At 43.3% G+C, this 20,238-nt stretch overlaps 3 protein-coding genes and 1 pseudogene across 4 annotated transcripts in view; 1 reads left to right on the forward strand and 3 right to left on the reverse strand.

Annotated features, from left to right (window-relative positions):
* The window catches only part of LOC106606856 (band 3 anion exchange protein), a 12,907-nt gene extending 11,674 nt beyond the window's left edge, over positions 1-1,233 (reverse strand). Inside the window, exon 1 of one of the 2 annotated variants that reach the window (XM_014203255.2) lies at positions 1,002-1,233. The gene's annotated coding sequence lies outside the window, so the exon portion shown is untranslated. The remainder of the gene's footprint in view (positions 1-1,001) is intronic. The other variant, XM_014203256.2, reaches the window with a different exon arrangement.
* A 2,962-nt stretch (positions 1,234-4,195) lies between these two features.
* Positions 4,196-6,820, reverse strand: LOC106606857 (migration and invasion enhancer 1-like; annotated as a pseudogene).
* A 189-nt stretch (positions 6,821-7,009) lies between these two features.
* On the reverse strand, positions 7,010-10,202 carry LOC106606858 (migration and invasion enhancer 1-like). The gene is made up of 4 exons (XM_045720127.1): positions 10,033-10,202; positions 9,660-9,757; positions 8,454-8,530; positions 7,010-8,345 (listed from the first exon to the last, which is right to left on the reverse strand). The coding sequence occupies exons 1-4, from the start codon at positions 10,059-10,061 to the stop codon at positions 8,262-8,264; spliced, it is 288 nt and encodes a 95-aa protein (XP_045576083.1). The 5' UTR covers positions 10,062-10,202; the 3' UTR covers positions 7,010-8,261.
* Positions 10,203-11,177: 975 nt separating this feature from the next.
* Positions 11,178-18,195, forward strand: si:ch211-214j24.15 (GTPase IMAP family member 8). The gene is made up of 5 exons (XM_014203275.2): positions 11,178-11,966; positions 13,231-13,905; positions 15,246-15,953; positions 16,155-16,829; positions 16,924-18,195. The coding sequence occupies exons 1-5, from the start codon at positions 11,939-11,941 to the stop codon at positions 17,778-17,780; spliced, it is 2,943 nt and encodes a 980-aa protein (XP_014058750.2). The 5' UTR covers positions 11,178-11,938; the 3' UTR covers positions 17,781-18,195.
* Positions 18,196-20,238: the final 2,043 nt, after the last annotated feature.

A 20,238-nucleotide genomic window follows, 5' to 3' on the forward strand; every position in this document is an offset into this window, starting at 1 on the left:
GTGGTTTGAGTAGGAGACTCACAGAGTCTTATCTCTGGGTTACGCCCTCCTCAGGACAGACAGACACCCTAGTGCTCTAGTCATCCATTACGGTAACTTACAATATTACAACTCATACTGTAACAACTATTTTGTACAGTAACTTGTAATTTAACAGATCTACTCTACTCCAAAAACAGTAAAGAAAAAAAAAGGCTGGTGGTAACTCGTGGTATAATGACAGGCAGTACAAATCTTTAAGTGTACAGTGAGAAGTAGAATATTTTAATGTGTATTAACTTAAAATTGTGTCTTCATATATCTGGTTACACAATAAATATGTAGTGCTCCAAATACACATAAAACAATGCTGATTAGAAATACTATGCAAATGTGAATAACATTGGAACAACAGAGGCTGATGGACAGATAAGAAGACACTGTTCACTACCGCCATAGTCTCTCAAACCTTGTGACCCTGAGCTTTTTAAACCCCCGTCGACCACTAAATTAAGGTGAGCGGGAAAACTTAAAAAAGACAACTTTCTTCACATATACCATCACTAAATAAACTGATGAAGAGAAGTGTGATGTTAGCTGTTATTTGAAACATCACGGGCCACAACCAAACACTACAGAGCTTAAATTGTACTATACAACTCACACATAATGCTGGTTAGATTTTACAGTAATTTTTGTACCAATTACAAACAAGAAAAAAACACCTGGGTCATTGTAAGGTTAGTTAGCAACAGACTAATTGAGAGACTTGGGTTGTAGAAAGACAAACTCCAACTTGCAGCTATGTCATTCTAAAAATGTATTCTCACTGATAGGCATATATGATACAATTTTAGTATAAACCTCAGATACATGGAAAGTTAGATAAAGTTGTCTGTCACATGTTTCATTCAAATCCCCACCTTTTCTCACCTGTACTCCACTCAATATCACTGACCCCCAAGCCCCCTCAATGACAGACCCCAGTAACGAACCCCCGGACTGGGAGGCCACACCCTTACCTGCACCAAGGTGATTCAGCCTAGTCTGTGGCAGTAGAAATAGGTTGATCGTCACGATGCTAACGTAAACGTACCCAATGATAGAGTGACCTGGGGCTGATGGAGAGGCACAGAGAGAGAAAGAGAGAAAATGGAGGGAACACCCATTTGAAAGTACGCCGGGGCAAGAAACGCTGTACTACGTTCAGCACCAAAGGGGATAGAGAGATAAGGCCTGTGTGACAGACTAACAGCCCTATCGATGTGGCCCACCTTGGGCCAGGGATATCCCAACCCTCCTCTCTCCCCTCCGCCATCTCTGTTTGGAATGCTGCCAAGTCAGGACACAGGGTGCCAGAGAGACCAAACCTGTATGGACCAACAGGACCAGCTTCACCCTGCATGGAGGGGAAAGGGGGTATGCAAAGGGGCACTCTATCAGGACGTGAGCATCTTGACTTCTGACGTCATCTTGTTTACGTACTATGGATTCCCTTCTATGAAAGGAGGGATTCCCCCTCATGATGACCTTGAGTGGGTTTTATTATTAAATTAAACTTTTTTCCATTAAGAGCTGTCAAACTTATAAGCAGGCCTCGGTCACACTTTATTTAGATAGTCCGGATTTTCCATCAGTAGATGGTCTACAGATGGTCATACTATCAACAATCTGTTAATAAGCAACTCCTTGCCTAATATTACAGTTAGGGTTAGGTTAAGAATAAGGGTTAGAGTAAGGTTAGGGTTAGAGTTAAGTTTAGGGTTAGGATAACGGTTAAGGTTAGGGTTAGAGCTAGGGTTAGTAGATAGTTAGTTGAAATGTTACTGATAGTCTGTAGATAGTCCGTATAGCATCTACAAATGGACTATCCAAATAAAGTGTTACCCAGGCCCCCACTGACACATGTCATACTGTATGACCTACTGTAGCTCCCCCATCACCATGTGGCTTAACGTTCAGACCATCAGATCAACCTTGATCCATTTAGGGCCTTGATTGGGTCTTGGTTCTCAAATAGTAGAAACTCATGACAGCAACATACGTAGAAACAAGTAAATATATCTTGTTTATGCAAATATAGAGAGTCCCTAATAGTGGTGGTCTGTGGGTGACCTGTACCATACCTCTATGAGACAGGAGAGGGACATCCATCCTGGATTTTAATGAGATGAACAGAGATTGAAATATTTAACTATATTTCCATTTGCTCTGATTCTACAAAACACACAGCATACTGTATCTGTATTTGTATGTGAATACCTGTATGAACGATCTCTCCAGCTATGCGTGAGGAACTTTCTCTATTTTGTGCACCTCCTGTAAAGGAAATAACAAAATGTTTATACTACTGTAAATGCCGGCCCTTGTAATTGAAAAACCGTATAGCCCGGTATGAAATGCATTTTTAATAACTGGCTCAATGCTTGTTGGATCTTTCTTTTTTTTGGCAAGGTAACCTTGAGGAAATCAATAACATCCCCTGTTACCACTCAACAACTGTTGTTACTTTAAACGCAAATGTTATTGATGCACCACCACCATTCTTGCCAGTAGTCAATTAATGCTGAATCAATCTGTGAAAAGCATGAATTGGAAATTAGAAATATGACAGTGTGTTCATCCATGCTCATGACAGAGGGGTTACTAGATAAGCAGTGGACCACACCCATGTGTTTACTTTAGAGCAGGGGTACTCAACTCTTACCCTATGAGGTCCGGAGCCTGATGGTTTTCTGTTCTACCTGATAATTAATTGCACCCACCTGGTGTCCCAGGTCTAAATCAGTCCCTTATTAGAGGGGAACAATGAAAAAATGGTGTGGAACTGTCTTCAAGGCTTCGAGTTGAATTTCAGGGCTCTAGATGTTCACTGCACTTGGGCTTTTGCATTCACAATTTTTCCCCATTTACTATAGCGCCTATGCTATTTCCCATTCAATTTATGGCATCTGTCTCAGAGCTAAATGGTATTGTAATGTACTCATTGTGAACATGTGATCTGATCAGCCTTTTATGTTATGTATATGTAAATTAAACGTTATAAGCAGGAACTGAAGCATTCTGGGAATGATAATAGAGTGTCTTGTTGAGGGAGTATCAAAGGTATTGAATTACTGAGAAAACAATAAATAATAGGACGAATCAAAAGGGGAGAAGCCTGAGAGAGAGAGCGAGAGAGAGAGAGAGAGAGAGAGTTAGAGCGAGAGAGAGAGACGGACAGGGATAGAGAAAATAGCGATTTTGCTGTGGCACAGGGCAGTAATCATTAATAGTGGAGGGCCATCTGCTGTGTCCATATGCCTCTGTACTGTACCTCTTTAGCATTATCGTACGTAATATGCAGAACATAGATGAGGACGTTATTCTCTTGGGGTTGTTTGTCTTGGGAGTCATGGTGTCCTCGGTTCAATCCCCGCAAGGAACAATGTATTCCCGGCCATTAGCTACAATATTGACAAACTAAAGAGGCTGTTGGTTGCATCCTTCTTGTGACATACAGTCACTTACTAGCTTCATAATTGATCGAAACCGATGCAGGAGGGAATCTCCTCTAACAAATCATATGACAAACCAATAACACCATAAAAATTCATACTTCACAGAGTTGAGAAATTACTGTTGACTGGTATGGAGGGGTCTCTTGCAAAAATGATCATGGCAACCCCATCATATATGAATTACACAATGCTAATTTTGAATGCTTCAATTCATAAAGTTCTGATAGGGGAATTGTGTGGCACAAAATGGCGGTGACAGTACTATGGAGCTCATAGACTGAGACGATAGGCTCTATCAGGCATAGAGCAAGCAGGCTTGCATGAATTATCACTCCTTACCAGAGCCTGTAGCCTGGACCCACCTAGCCAGTGTCAGACACTTACCGCCCAAGGAGCAGAAACTCATAAAGGGCCAAAGTGCAAAACCATCAACCAAGCAAAAGGAATTTAACAGACAGTACACTATGCAGAACATACTGTAGAAGTCAGATAAATGTGAAAACTAATTCAGCAAATATTACTTTACAGAATAGGACTTTTTAACACTGAGGTGAGTATGGCAAGTAATAGAAAACTGTAGGCAAAGGATGTTGCATGTGTCACCCTCTAGTGTACAAATGTGCCTGAGTGAAAACAAGTGTCTGTATGGGCTGCGGTCTCCTCCTTCCTCCTGTGTTGCCAGTAAAGCCTGGGTTCTGAACATGACAACAATTAGGAAGAAAACCAACAATGTCATTTTATTTTATTTCAAGATTGAAGTCCTCCCAGTGGGTATCAAACATTGTCATCAGCAATCAATAACAGTATTCAGCGATGATAATTCAAATGGCGTGTGATGAACATGGGCTGATGTCTCGTTAGTGTAGCAGACAGACCAGTGGGTGGTGGCCTCCATTACCATAACAAGCAATTCATCTACTCAACTGACCAGTTCTACTTAAAGCTAATTGCAAAGCATCAGTTGCAATATGGGAGATCAATACACAGTAACACAACGTGAGACAGGCTTCAGCAGCTCAAATTGATCGTTTATCTGGCTGATGATGGTGCTGTAAGAAAGATAGGCATAGAAGATCTGGAATAAGGAAGTTCCACCCAACCAGTCTTCCCATGTCCTCCCTTTCTCTGATCCCATAACATAGGAGCTGCCAGCACTGGGGTCATCATACTATAAACCTTTCAGCTTTGGTCTACAGTAATCATATAAAGTCCTGGAACACTGCAATGGGAGCAGAGAGAGAAGGAACAGAAAAGAGTCTCTGCTGTGTGAGTGGTGACAGACCGCAGCATTGGTCTGAGTGATAACTGTTGGAGGAAGGAGGGAATTGAGATCTACAGGATGACACAAGGTGGGCGATTTCTGGTCCACTTTTCCACTTGCTTGCCATCATAGGTGTTCTGGAGAGCGTCCCTGACCTGAAGGGGCATACACATTGTTGAGACCATTTGTGCCAATTTCAAAACATTTGTGTCAATTTCAGTGATGTAAACAAACTGGCTGAAGTTGACAGTTCTGCAACTTCAGAGGAGAAAGCTTCCAGTACTCACATCCTTTTCCATGGGGAAGCCACCTGTTTCCAGCTTGGAGAAGACCAGCTCTCCGTTGATCTCCAACTCAAAGCTGCCTGCAGAAACAACAGCATCACACTTCTCTTCAAAACAATATGTAGGTTTAACCTTGATGGACACATACATAAAACAGGTATGAAAACTGGTATTTTACCAAAAGAATAGGTAAATATTACAACATATATTACAACAATATATTTCACTGTAGCCACTGTGCTTCTGCATCTGCATTGCTTTCTCTTTGGGGTTTTAGGCTGGGTTTCTGTATAGCACTTTGTGACAACTGCTGATGTAAAAAGGGGTTTAGAATATAAATGTGATTGACTGGTTATCCAGCTGACCTTTTCATCCTACAAAGCCTGACACCTCCACCTCAGGAAACTCCACAGCGACAGCCTGCTGAAGTTTCTTGTAGCGGGGCTCGTACCCTCATTTGCCACTGAAACAGTGATAGAAAACCAAAACTGTGATGAATAATTAAAACGGCATAAAAACGACAACATACAGACTCAACCTGAGTGTTAAAAGGTATGGCAGTTGCCATATTTCCATAGTTTGCATAATGTAAATGTTCCATGACTTCCATAGTTTCCGGCCTCTTGGTTAAACAAACGCATCCTCCCAAATATAAATGAATATAAACCTACCAGTACTCCACTCTGATCTGCACCACACCCATGGCTTTTGACCCAGATTCTTCTTCTCACTCCTTTCTTCTTGATTGTGCTTCGCTGATGTAAAGGTGTTTTGCCTGGATGACTGATGTAGGAGGAGTAAGAATCCTCAATATGTAAATACAATAGGAGCAATCGTAACCTGCCTCCTTAGTCATGAGTAAGTCTAAAAGGGTATAGTGGATTACAGGTTTACTGTCCCAGGTAGGGTTGGGCCAGTGATCAACTGAAACAGGCAAGTTACTACATGATAGCTAACTGTTTTTCATGTAAAACAACAAAACATTGCAAAAACAAAAACCATTGACAATCGAGACACCAAAGGCTCATCATCTTGAGTTATTTGAAGTTTATATTCTGTTCTTTAGTAATGGATAAGTTCTAGAAAAACATTGAAATGTGTATTGAGACAATAATATAGCTGGGCAGTGTATTGGATTCCATGTGTGTAGTGTCAAGACCATAACATGCAGGAACAACACCTCCACAAAATGTCATATCTGAGAGGATCTATTCCTACTCAGAGTGAGTTGGGAAACATTTCAGTTAATAGAAGTACATAGCTAGCTTGATGACAGTGGTATTTTGAGCTGAACAGCAGTTAATTCAGGAAGAAAACTGAAATGTAAATTCCAATTGCCATGAACTTCTATTCAATGTGGAATTATAATTTTAGTTAACTTCCTGAATCTAATTAAAATTGACCGCAAACCTGCTTAACACATTCAATACAGGAAGATAAACTCGGACACACTTTACTGTAGCCAGTCAGCAGGGTTTGATCAATGCAGGCGCAATGTATGAAACGTACCAAGATGCTCCTTGCTCCAAAGGCTTTTCTCTTCCTACTGCAGTTGTCATGGCTGGCTCTGTGTTGACATTACAGCATGGGTGTAGCCTACAGCTGTTCCCCCATAGAATGATCACATGACAGTGGCATTATGAATGTGAGCATCAACAACAGAGTAATTACTGAGACCTGAGTAACACACCGGAGGTGCTATGTTGCCATGGGGATGTACTGTATGGAGAGTTCAGACCTGTGAATGAGGCAATACTCTAATAATATGGTAATATGTTATTACATAGCCCTTTAGAACTGACATGTTCTCCATTCTAATGGAGTTGAGTAGTTATTACAGAAGTGAAACTAAGAGAAGAAAAAACATGTTAAGTAGTTTTGAGCATGACACGTTTATGACAATACTAACATATTTATACAGTTAAATAATCCATAACTTTATTTTGTGATAGAAGTTCTCCCAATGGATATTCATACTTGACAGCCCCAGGCAACAGATTTTTTTATTTATTCAGAGATGATATTCAATAAACTGTGCGCATAAACAGGGGCTGATGAGGTGTCGTCAGTTATAGACAGAGCAGTGAGAGATGGCTTTCAAAACATCTGAGGATTTATCTACTTGCAACGTCAGCTCTACTAATAGTAAAGCTGATCATATATAAAAGCCACAGAGTCAATTAAAATGCATCATCTATGATTCAGTGGCAGTATACAATTGCAAATTCACAAGAGGTTTGGCTACTACGGTATTTCTCACGTTTCAGCTAAAGAGAACAGTTCAAAACAGAGGTATAGTTCACTGTTAAAGACACTGCCTGGAATGATCCAGGCCGATTAGCTATAAGATGGACAAAACTGAAGATAAAAACCTTGATTACATCCAAGTTCCGACATTGAGATACACTCGTTTTAAAGATAAATAAAAGTTGTAGTGACAGAACCAAACAGAATTTTTTTTAAAAGTCTAAGCTTCGACCTTGTTTAAAGTGTCTCCACATCATAAACTTTAGAACACATCTTATGAAAAAAATTGACAAACATTCCATTGACAGGCTCAAGCAGCACGTTCATCATCATAGTAGGGTAAAGGATACAAGTTGTGAAACAGGGCTTATGATGCTTAGAGCTTGGTGATATTATTATTTTCACAAAAGGATGAAAATAATTGAGCTCCTTCCCTTCTTGCTTTTGGTACTCGATAACATTTCTCTTTTACGTTCATCAAAACTTTGTTTATGTCTGGCCAATGATGGTGCTGTATTATTTGAGAGGAATTAGAACAATCAGGCAGTAACTGTCTGCCAGGCAATGAGGCTTTTGGAATATAACAGGGTGCTCCCCCCAACCCGTCTGCCCCTCGATCTTACGGTCTCCTCCATTTCTCTGATCCCATAACATAGGAGCTGCCAGGACTGGGGTCATCATACTATAAACCTTTCAGCTTTGGGCTACAGTAATCATATAAGTCCTGGAACACCTCAATGGGAGCAGAGAGAGAGGGGAGAGAGAAGGCACAACAAAACCTTATGACAGGTTGTACTCTAAATCAAAGACAGTGGTCTTAGTCCAACTCTGCTAGTGTAGTTTCAACGTAGAGTTGTGTGTCACTCTCATGCCCGGTTAGTGCAAAGGCTGAGTGAGTAATGACAGTGGCAGTGATGGATGCGCACTGTCCTGTCTTCAGCATGCTGCTGTCAGGAGAGGGCAGGGTTGGAGAATAGAGGGAGAGGAGATCTACAGGATGACACAAGGCGGGCGGCTCTTGGTGATCTTCTCCACTGGCTTGCCATCATGAGCTTTCTGTATAGCGTCCATGATCTGCAGGGGGACAAGACATCTTGTGTCATTGGCGGTAGTCATTGGCAGTTGACACACACAGTGTGTCAGACAATAAAATGACAGCCTTGTAAGAAGTTAACAACTTACGTCGTCTTCATATGGGAAGCCACTTGTTTCGAGCTTGGAGAAAACTACTTGCCCGTTGATCTCAATCTCAAAACTGCCTGCAGAAAGAAAAGCATAAAATCAAGGAAAACAATGTAGTCTGAGAATATAGTAAAGACATACACTCACCAGCCAGTTTATTAGGTGCAAGAAAATGGTTCACTCCTACAGACAGTGAGTCATGTGGCCATGGCTAGCTGTATAAAGGCGGCAGACCGGCAGAGGCATTCAGTTGCTGTTCGATTGAATGTTAGAAGAATGGGCAAAACGAGTGACCTAAGTGACTGAGCATGGTATGATCGTTGGTGCCAAGCACATCGGATCGAGCATCTCAGAAACGGCTGCCCTCCTGGGCTTTTCAACAACAACAGTGTCTAGGGTTTCCCGAGAATATTGCGACAAACCAAAACAATCCAGTCAACGGCAGTCCTGTGGGCAAAAACAGCTCATTGATGAGGTCAAATGAAAATGTCAAGGATCGTGCAAGCTAACAGGCGGGCCACAAACAGACAAATAACGGCCCAGTACAACAGTGGTGTGCAGAATGGCATTTTAAATCGCACAACTCGTCGATCCTTGTCACGGATGGGCTGTTGCAGCAGACGACCACACCGGGTTCCACTCCTATCAGCTAAACACAAGTAGAAACATATCCAGTGGGCACGCGATCGCCAACACTGGACAATTGAGAAGTGGAAAAACGTTGCCTGGTCCGACGAATCCCGGATCCTGTTGCTTTATGCTGATGGCAGTCAGGACTTAGCGTAAGCAGCATGAGTCCATGGACCCATCCTGCCTGGTGTCAATGGTACAGGCTGATGGCGGTGATGTACCACAATCCAATCTGCAGCAACTGCATGATGCCATCGCATCAGTGGAGACCAAGATCTCTTTGGAATGTGTCTGACTTGAAGAATCCATTCCCCCAAATAATTCAGGCTGTTCTGGAGGCAAAGGGGGTCCTTGTGGCAGTGCGCTCCCATCACTGCCACTGTCACCACTCGCTCAACCTTTGCACTAACCCTGCATGAGGGTAACACAGACCTCTCTAATAAACTGTCCAGTGAGTATATAGCTACACAGAAGAACATGTAGCGATGTCAAAATACTTCACATTATTAGTGTACTTACCAACACTGTACGTACCTGTATTGTCTGTAGTAGGCTATGTAGAAAGGACCAACTTACCTTGTCTTCCTACGAAGCCCGACACTTCCGCTTCAGTGAATTCCGCGGTGACAACCCGCGCGAGCTCCTGATAGCGGGGCTCGTACCCTCATCCACCGCTAAAGACAACGACAAAACAAAAACATAGCTTAGTGATGAATAATTAACCCTAAAGTAGTTGGGAGGAAATGTCCAAGCAATGTCTAAGGTAAACATTCATCTAACGTTAGCTAGCATAAAACATAGCCCGTTTCATAATAAAAGAGTGGGTATTCTGCGCTATGAAGGTGGCTGGTTCGAGCTACTAGCTACTGTAGCTACAGTAGCTACCTAAAACGCATGGGAGCTGCTTTAAAAAATGCCGAATAATCCAATAAATGGAAAATAAACATACCAGTATTCGACTTTGACTTGCACACCCATGGCTGTTGAAGAAACTAGCTAGCTTGCTAGTTCCTTCTTCTCGATAAGCTGAATCAGGTTTGACCTAAAGACACAATTGTGTAACAGAGATGCTAAAAAGGCTAACTTGCTAGCTAAAGCGTATGAACAGAGAAATGTTTTTGATTGGTGTAACCAGAGGTGGGAGGAGCGAGAAAAATCAGGAAGAAAATACTAGCAGGGACCTGTTCCAATACTTTTGAAATGCATCCATCCTTTCCCTTTCTTCTTCCCTTCTTTGAGATTATTGATAATCTGTTTGAATGGCAAACACTATAGACATATAGGTGAGGTTTGGGTCGTTATTGGTGACACTGCAATGAACAATCCAACTTTGTAGCAACAAACAATTCCAGTAGCAGTATTTTAAAACAATGGACAATTGTCTGTCCATTGCATAGTTTGCCATTTTTTTCTAGGAATGCTGTCAAAATGAATGTTTGGTATGCAAGATTGCAGTTTTTACCTACTGGAATCAGACTGCACCAATTCATTAAGACATGCTTAACAACATGATGTATATACTGCCTCTCAGTCATGGGCAAGTCAACATAAAATAATAACTGTACAGATGTACTGCATCAATGACAAAGGTGGACTGGGCAGATGACAAACTCAGACGGATGAGTCATGTCATAAAGTTGGGTATTTTTCTTCCTTATCTTTTACTTTTGCAAGGCATGCTGACTCAGAGGAGTGGCTTGTTGATGTCTCTTTAACTGCAATAAATGGCTGGCTCCTTACTTATGCTGCATTCATAACCAAGTGGGAAAGTAGTATATACCACATATACGACTGGTAAAAATCCAGTTGAATGGCCCTCCAACTGGTAATTACTATTGGGAAGCTCTTCTGTCATCCCTGAGCTCCAACTTCCCCCACATGCTGAACTATGACATCACCTACTAAGGAAATTACCTTGATACCAGCATTTTCGGAAGTACATTTTTTTATTTAACCTTTATCAGTGAGTCATACTGAGACCAAGGTTTATTTTACAGATTAGCCCTGAATTACATAAATTACAGAAAATACACACATCAAAATATAAATACAAAATGCAAGCAGAAAGAAAAACACGGTCATAAAAAACAAACACATTCATCAGTAATAAGGTCCTCAATCAGCTTTCTGAATTGGCCTAGAGGCCAATTGATCCACAATTAAGGTGCAAGAAAACTCAGTAGAGACCAAAGGAATTTCCAGAGTTAGCCATCCCTGAGATCGGGTGTGGTAGCTCGTATGTCCACAGTTTAGTAATGATGTTAAGAACAGTGGGTCTTTTTGTAAAAGGGCTTTATAAATGAAAACATAGCAATATATCAACATACGTGACATTAAAGAGGGCCAACCAACATTCTTGTAGAGAATGCAGTGATGAGTACTAAAATTGTCACCCGTAATAAATCGCAGTGCGCTATTATAAACTACAACTAACAGCTTTAATGAAGTGGCAGCTGCATTTATATAGATGATGTCGCCATAGTCTAGGACCGATAGGAATGTCTACTGAATAATCTGCTTTCTACTAAACCCATTTTTATTCTCAGTTTATTCTCATGCATTCCATTCATATTTACAACTTCACCACTCGTAATTACCATCTTCCCATTTGGTTATAAACACAACATTATTACTGCTTATTACTGCCCACCTTCAGACTCATAAAGACATCACAAGTCATCAAGGCAAGTGTACACTCCCTTCAGAGTAAAAGCGACACCCCAGTCTTTCAGGAACTTGTTGTAAGCCAGAAGTAAAAGGACTGTTACTGGGCATTGACATGATGACTAAAATGAGTTGGATTGTAACAATTTTGGGGAGAAACTAAGCACAGATAAAGCTTAAGATCAAGAGAAATGGCAACCAGAGAATCATCAACATATGGTAAGTTTTTTCATCTTAATTGTCTTACATATCAACTTGAGAAAAAGGTTGTACTGTATATAAAGGACTATTTACACATGGCTTGTAGTTGTTTTTAATAACTTTAGCGTCAATCAGTGTAAAAGTATTACTCTAACCCTAACATGGCCAGTTTAATGTAAGTTAAGATGATTAACTGCCCTCTTCTATCAATGTGGTGCGTGTACTGATATTTCTAGGCAACATTACAATTACTTAAAGCAACTATTCATGTTTTTATGATATCCCCATGATATCCCCATGTACTGTGTGTAGCAGGTACATAATGTGTGTAGCAGGTACATACTGTGTGTGGCAGGTACATACTGTGTGCGGCAGGTACATACTGTGTGCGGCAGGTACATACTGTGTGCGGCAGGTACATACTGTGTGCGGCAGGTACATACTGTGTGTGGCAGGTACATACTGTGTGTAGCAGGTACATACTGTGTGTAGCAGGTACATACTGTGTGTAGCAGGTACATACTGTGTGTAGCAGGTACATACTGTGTGTAGCAGGTACATACTGTGTGTAGCAGGTACATACTGTGTGTAGCAGGTACATACTGTGTGTAGCAGGTACATACTGTGTGTAGCAGGTACATACTGTGTGTAGCAGGTACATACTGTGTGTAGCAGGTACATACTGTGTGCGATAAAGCAACATGTGACAGACATCTGATCAAGTTGTCAATACACCACGTTATCAGTAGTTTCATAGTGGCGTAATACACACACAGGTGCATGCTATCTGTGTCTGTTTGTGTATGTACTGTACTTGTGACTGTACATGTGTGTGTTTGTGTATGTACTTGTGACTATAAGTGTGTGTGTTTGTGTGTGTACCTGGGACTGTACGTGTGTGTGTTTGTGTGTGTACCTGGGACTGTACGTTTGTATATTTGTGTGTGTACCTGGGACTGTACGTTTGTGTGTTTGTGTATGTACTTGTGACTATAAGTGTGTGTGTTTGTGTGTGTACCTGGGACTGTACGTTTGTGTGTTTGTGTATGTACTTGTGACTATAAGTGTGTGTGTTTGTGTGTGTACCTGGGACTGTACGTTTGTGTGTTTGTGTATGTACTTGTGACTATAAGTGTGTGTTTTTTACAATTTCTTCGTTAATCATTGTGGGAATGACAGTCCCTTTAAAATGGAAGCTTAATGTCAGGCAGTATAACACAAAATGTGCACTAGCATGAACAGTAACTCTGTCTCTCACGTCTCCTGTTTGTGTCTCTCTCAGACTTGAAAGTTGTCCTTCTTGGCGGCAGAAACTCTGGGAAGAGCGAAGTGGGCAATGTGCTGCTGGACAGGGAGGAGTTTGTCATCAAGGAGCGGATCACGTGCTCTAGGAGGGTGGGAGAGGTGGCAGGTGGGTGGGTTACTGTGGTGGACACACCTGGCTGGTGGTGTGACTTCAAGGTGCAGGACACGCCTCAGCAGGTGAAAAGGGAAATAGTGCGCAGTGTCTCTCTGTGCACCCCGGGACCCCATATTTTCCTTATCGTCATTAAGGCAAACTCAGTGTTCTGTGAGAAGCGTCGCAGGGCTGTAGAGGAGCACCTGGCCCTCCTCAGTGAGAGAGTGTGGAGTCACTGTATGGTCGTCTTCACCTGCAGTGACTGGCCTGGACACATGCACATGGAGCAGCAAGTCAAGAGAGGAGGCACGGCCCTCCTGTGGCTGGTGGAGAAATGCAGTCATAGGTATCACTGCCTCAACTTGAAGAGTGGACCAGGTGGAAATCAGGTCACAGAGCTGTCCAGGAAGATGCAGAGACTGGTGACAGAAAATAGTGACAGCTATTTTAAAATGGAGGGACTGCTTTTACAAGAGGTGGAGGAAAAGAAGAGGATAGTGGAGCAAAGGGCTCAGCAGAGATTGATGAAGATGCAGAAACAGAGATCTCTGCTCAATGGTGAGTAATCACTGAGATGGTTCTTAGGACACAATGCTTTGCCATATTGTCAACAGTAGATTTTAGAATATTTCTGTTCTATCAGGGCTCTACAGTGCGACCATTTTACTTGCATATGTGCCAAAATACTTTGCTGTGAGACCTGGAATTCAAAAATGAAGGATTCTAGCTTTATTACCTCAAATGTGGACAACTACAAATAGCTAGGTGTCTGGCTAGACTGTAAACTCTCCTTCCAGATTCATATTATACATCTCCAATCCAAAATTGATCTAGAATCTGCTTCCTATTTCGCAACCAAGCCTCCTTCACTCATGCTGCCAAACATACCCTCGTAAAACTGATTATCCTACCGATCCTCGACTTCGGCGATGTCATTTACAAAATAGCCTCCAACACTCTACTCAGAAAACTGGAAGCAGTCTATCACAGTGCCATCCGTTTTGTCACCAAAGCCCCATATACCACCCACCACTGCGACCTGTATGCTCTCGTTGGCTGGCCCTCGCTACATATTCGTCGCCAGACCCACTGGCTCCAGGTCATCTATAAGTCTTTGATAGGTAAAGCTCCGCCTTATCTCAGCTCACAGGTCACCATAACAACACCCACCCGTAGCACGTGCTCCAGCAGGTATATCTCACTGGTCATCCCCAAAGCCAACACCTCCTTTGGCTGCCTTTCCTTCCAGTTCTCTGCTGCCAATGACTGGAATGAATTGCAAAAATCGCTGATGTTGGAGACTTATATCTCCCTCACTAACTTTAAGCATCAGCTATCTGAGCAGCTTACCGATCGCTGCAGGTGTACACAGCCCATCTGTAAATAGCCCATCCAACTACCTACCTCATCCCCATATTGTTTTTATTTACTTTTTTGCTCTTTTGCACACCAGTATTTCTACTTGCACATCATCATCTGCACATCTATCACTCCCGTGTTAATTTGCTAAATTGTAATTACTTCGCTACTATGGCCTATTTATTGCCTTACCTCCTTTCACCATTTGCACACACTGTATATAGACTTTTTGTATTGTGTTATTGACTGTACTTTTGTTTATTCCATGTGTAACTCTGTGTTGTTGTTTGTGTCACACTGGTTTGCTTTATCTTGGCCAGGTCGCAGTTGTAAATGAGAACTTGTTCTCAGCTGGCCTACCTGGTTAAATAAAGGTGAAATAAAAAATAAAAAATAAAAAAATATTTCTCATTGTGCTGCTACATTTCTTTGTGTGCTCCTACATTTTCCAACTTAGGCGCACATGTGCTCCTTGTAAAAAATGACAGCGTAAAGCACTATCTATTATGATGTTGCATTGTTTCCTTCTTTTCTACCAGGGGAGTCATGTCATCTCTCCGAAATCAGAGTCGTGCTGCTTGGAGCTCGGGGCTCAGGGAAGAGTTCAGCAGGAAACACCATCCTGGGTCAAGGAGGAAGCTTTGAGGTCAGAAGGAGAACAGCGCAATGCATGGTGGGAGCAGGGGATGTTGCCGGGAGACAAGTCACTGTGGTGGACACTCCAGGCTGGTGGATGAATTACTTCTCTCAGGATAGTCCTGTTTTTGACAGACAGGAGATAGTGTGTAGTGTATCTCTTTGCTCCCCTGGTCCACATGCCCTCCTGCTGATGGTGCGTGTGGACCGGTCCTTCACAGAGACCTACAGGAGAGCTGTGCAGGAGCACCTAGAGCTCATCACAGACACAGTCTGGGCTCACATCATCATCCTGTTCAACTTTGGGGACTGGCTGGGAGACACAACTATCGAGCAGCACATTGAGAGTGAGGGGGAGGCCCTCCAGTGGCTTGTGGAGAAGTGTGGCAACAGGTATCATGTCCTCAACAATAGAAGCAACTCAGGATTTCAGGTCACGGAACTGATGAAAAAGATTGAGGAACTGATGTCATGCAGCAGCAGTTGTTACTGTAAGATTGAGGGTGGCGTTCTGCAGGAGTTGGAGGAGAAGAGGAGGGAAGAACAGAAAAGAGCAGGGGAGAGACTGACGAGGAGGCAGAAACAAAGAGAGACTGCCAGATCTCTATTAGGTGAGCTAAATCAATCTCTCTCAAAATGCACTTTAGGTGTCTGATTCTATTCATATTGGTGTGAAATATTTAGGATGAACATTTTCCATTCGTTCATAGAGCTTTAAATCTGACAATGTGAATGAAACACTTTGTATTCATACATTTTATGTCCACAGTAGACGTGTTATACATGACAGTATTCTTATTTGTTTGTGACAGGGGAGCTCTACTGTCCCTCAGAGCTGAGAATAATGCTGCTGAGTGGCCGCAACACAGGCAGGAGCTCTGCTGGAAACACCATCCTGGGCAGAGAGCACTTTAAAGTAGGGTGCCATGCCACTGATTGTGTGGAAGGACAAGGAAAGGTCAGGGGTAAGACTGTGACAGTTTTGGACCCACCAGGCTGGCTGTCACTGGGTCCTGGCTCCCTGATGTCTCCCTCAGCCTCTGTGGTAACTGTGGTCCTGGTGGTTGTGAATGTGAGCTCCTCCTTCAGCCACACTGTCTGGAGAACAGCAGAAAAACACCTGGAGGCGCTCGGAGAGAAAGTATGGAATAGAACCATGGTCCTATTCACCTTTGGGGATTGGCTGGGGGACACGACCATCGAGCAGCGCATTGAGAGTGAGGGAGAGCCCCTCCAGAGGCTTGTCGAGAAGTGTGGCAACAGATATCACGTGTTGGACAGTAAGATCCAGGGGACTGGTGCACAGGTCACTGAGCTGCTACAGAAGATAGAGGAGATGCTGGTGGAGGAGAGGCTGGAGGTTCTACAGAGAGGAGAACAGGTTGGGAAGAGTCTTACATTGATGCAGGAGCCAGAGATGGATGGAGTGATGGGAGAGGGCATAGAGGTCCTTGTAGCAAACCACACAGACCCTCCCTTTCATGATGGTAAGCAAGACTGATGCACATTAGATAGAACTTACAGTGCATCATTTCATGATGTATTTACTATTTATTCTGACAGAGCTCTCTTGTGTTGCAGTGTGTGAGGTGGCTAGTTCAGAGGACCTTCTAACCCCAGATGACTCAGGAGCCCCAGACTTTGGTGGACAGGAGTTGGCACTACCAGAGGCCAGCGGAGGATGGTGGACTGAAGCAAATCACTCCATCCTGGATGTAGAGGGGTTTCTGTCCAGCATGGGCAGTGTGCTTCAGGGGAATCAGGAGGGGCTGATGTGGAACATGGGGGGCAGACAGACGCTAGTGGTGAACTTCCCAGACTGTCTCCACACTGGATCTACTCAGAGCCATCATCTGAGATGGAATAGACAGAATGGTAGAAAACCAGTCACCCTGTTCTCTCCAGGACACCAAGCTCTCCTCCTGGTCGAGCAACCCAAAGAACCAGAAAGAATGCTGGTGAAGAAACAGGAAGACATTGTGGATATACAGTCCCTTGGACACCCCAGGCTGAGGGACAGGACCCTCAAGGAGATTGCCAGAACAGGAGGCCTGCAGGCCTTGATTGACCAATGGGGGAACAGTAATTTGGAGGAGCTTGAATCCTTCATTGACTCCTATTATGAAATGGTGTGGAAGAAAACCATGGGGTCTTTCATAGTAGAGGAGGAGGACTGTCTCACCAGCAACAGCCCAGAGATGAATGATGTTGGGGAGGATCTTGTAAATAATGGTGGCCAGGAGGTGCTGTCATCCATTGACAAGAAGCTGTCTAAGCTGGACATCCTGGAAGGCATGCAGAGAGACTTGCTGGACCTCAGACAGAGTCTGGATCGCAGCTGTGACATCATACAGGAACTCAGTGACAAAAGTAAAGCAACACAGAAGCCTGCTGTTCCCTCTGATGCAGGGGAGGCAGAAGTGGAGGAAAGTTGCTAGAGGAGAGATGTTCAACAATAACATAAATGATAAGTTATAGATTCGTTTGTTTTATCTAATGATGCCCTCACATCATTGTTCAGGTAACAACTAATTAACAGTATTGATTTATTGATGGAGTTAATGCTAATGGTGAGGCAGTATATTAACTTCATAATGTCATGTGTTTCCACAAGAGGGAGCCCTCTGATAAGCAATTGTGGGGGGTTGGTCTCCTACATAGGTTACTGTATCTATTCACTACATGAAATATTTCACTACATTATTATGCAAGATACCAGTCATTTTAATTCAGTTATTGTTGATCATTTCCTAGATGATTATTTTATTTATCTTATGAGGCTTGTATAAAGACAGACATATCAGGGTCCATGCCATAAAAGTAACATATTAAATCATGAAACATATCATACCATCCAAGGGGCGACTCTTTTTTTTGTGTTTGCTCATGGGATGACTTGTTCGAGTCAATGTAAAAAGAATTGACAGCAACAAAGACAGAGAGCCGTGACCCTCTTAGGTGGTGGGTAAGCTGAGGATGAAAAACTGTCTGACTGTGCTGTGGTGTTGTGACTGTCTGCAGGTGCTGCAGCCCCAGCCTCAGCCCACTGGCTGATGACTCATCTCTCTACAGCAGAAGCAGAACATGTACAGTGGAACTGGGCTGATTCACAACTGGAAGGGAAATACTGTAGGTCTTCACATTGGGTAGCTACTGTTCATAAATAAGGGCTTGGAGTTTTTCCTCTTCAGGTCACATGGTTAGGAAACACTTCAGGTCTGTGACGGAGAGAGAGAGAGAGAGAGAGAGAGAAAGAGAGTGAGAGAAAGGGGGAGGAATAGGGAGAGGAGGAGGAGAACCCTTTTGGGTTCCATATAGAACCCTCTGTGGAAAGGTTCTCCTATGGGGACAGCCGGAGAACCCTTTTAGGTTCCATATAGAACCCTCTGTGGAAAGGTTCTCCTATGGGGACAGCCGGAGAACCCTTTTGGGTTCCATATAGAACCCTCTGTGGAAAGGTTCTCCTATGGGGACAGCCGGAGAACCCTTTAGGTCCATATAGAAAGGTTCTCCTATGGGGACAGCCCGGAGAACCCTTTTAGGTTCCATATAGAACCCTCTGTGGAAAGGTTCTCCTATGGGGACAGCCGGAGAACCCTTTTAGGTTCCAGATAGCACCTTTTTTTCTAAGAGTGTACAAGGGAGGAGGAAGGGAAAGAGTGGTGATGAGCAGATTTGGTGTTTGCAAGACTTCCTCACACGGTGAGCCAAAGAGGTGACTTGTTTGCAATCATGATCTCTTTATCTCTGTCAGTCTCTCTCTGTGTCTCTCACTGCATTATTCCCCCATGAATATCAATACCCCTTTTATCCACTCCTCCCTCTTTCTCTTTCTTGCTTTATCATCCATCCTCCTTTATCTTACGTCAGTCCTCCAATAGCCTAACGTAGGAGGCATAGAAAGACGTCAAAGCGAAGTTCCCACTTCCGATTTTCAGGGGAAACGGAAGTTAGGTTGAAAATACTCCATCCCTGAAAAGCAGATGTTAGCGTGTTCTGGCGACTCAGCATAGGATAGTCCTCCAGTCACTATTCTTCTCTTCCTCTCTCTACCCCCCCCAATCTTCCAGCTCCAGTTGTGAGTCTCAGTCCTCCCCACTCATTAAAAAAGATTTGCAGCTCGGACGGAAGCTGGAGAGAAATGGATCTCTCAGCGTGATGGCAGTGCAGTGGCCGTTTGGCCCAGGAGACAGTCCTGAGCCCACATTCATCTCCATTAGTAGGACAGCCCAGCGCCCAGCCCAGCGCCCAGCCCAGCGCCCCCCACACACACACACATACGTGATCACGTTTCACCGCCTGCTATTTTTCCAGGTGGAGAGAGGATGGGAAAAGGAGGGAGGGAGAGAAGCAGGCATGGAGGGAGGGCGAGAGAGGGATGATTTAGACTTGGTGAAAAATAATCAGCCATCCTTCCCTTCCCCTCTCCACGCTCCAATGTCATGACGCCCCAAGGGGTCGATGTCTGTCTGAGGTGGTACACTGTAGATCAGGGGGAGGCCTGAACTTCTATACCCCATAAAGAGTGCATCTTAATATGCATAGGGCCATATGCTCTCTGATTTCATATGAATAAAAACAAGCTGTTATTAAAAAGCTGCTGGACACAACTGTCATAATGTTTATCTACTTGGGTTGTGTGTTGGCGATAAATCAGCTGTGATTGGTTGGCACCTGGCCTGAAACAGAGACCGCTTGGCTTACCCAAGAATGTAAAGGTAACTGAACTAAATGACTATTGCCCCGCAGCACTCACTTCTGTCATAATGAAGTGCTTTGAGAGACTAGTCAAGGATCATAACACCTCCACCTTACCTGTCACCCTAGATCCACTTCAATTTGCTTACCACCCCAATAGGTCCACAGACGATGCAATCGCCATCACACTGCACACTG

The sequence above is a fragment of the Salmo salar genome, chromosome ssa06 (genome assembly GCF_905237065.1).
Source record: "Salmo salar chromosome ssa06, Ssal_v3.1, whole genome shotgun sequence".
In the NCBI taxonomy this organism is placed as follows: domain Eukaryota; kingdom Metazoa; phylum Chordata; class Actinopteri; order Salmoniformes; family Salmonidae; genus Salmo; species Salmo salar.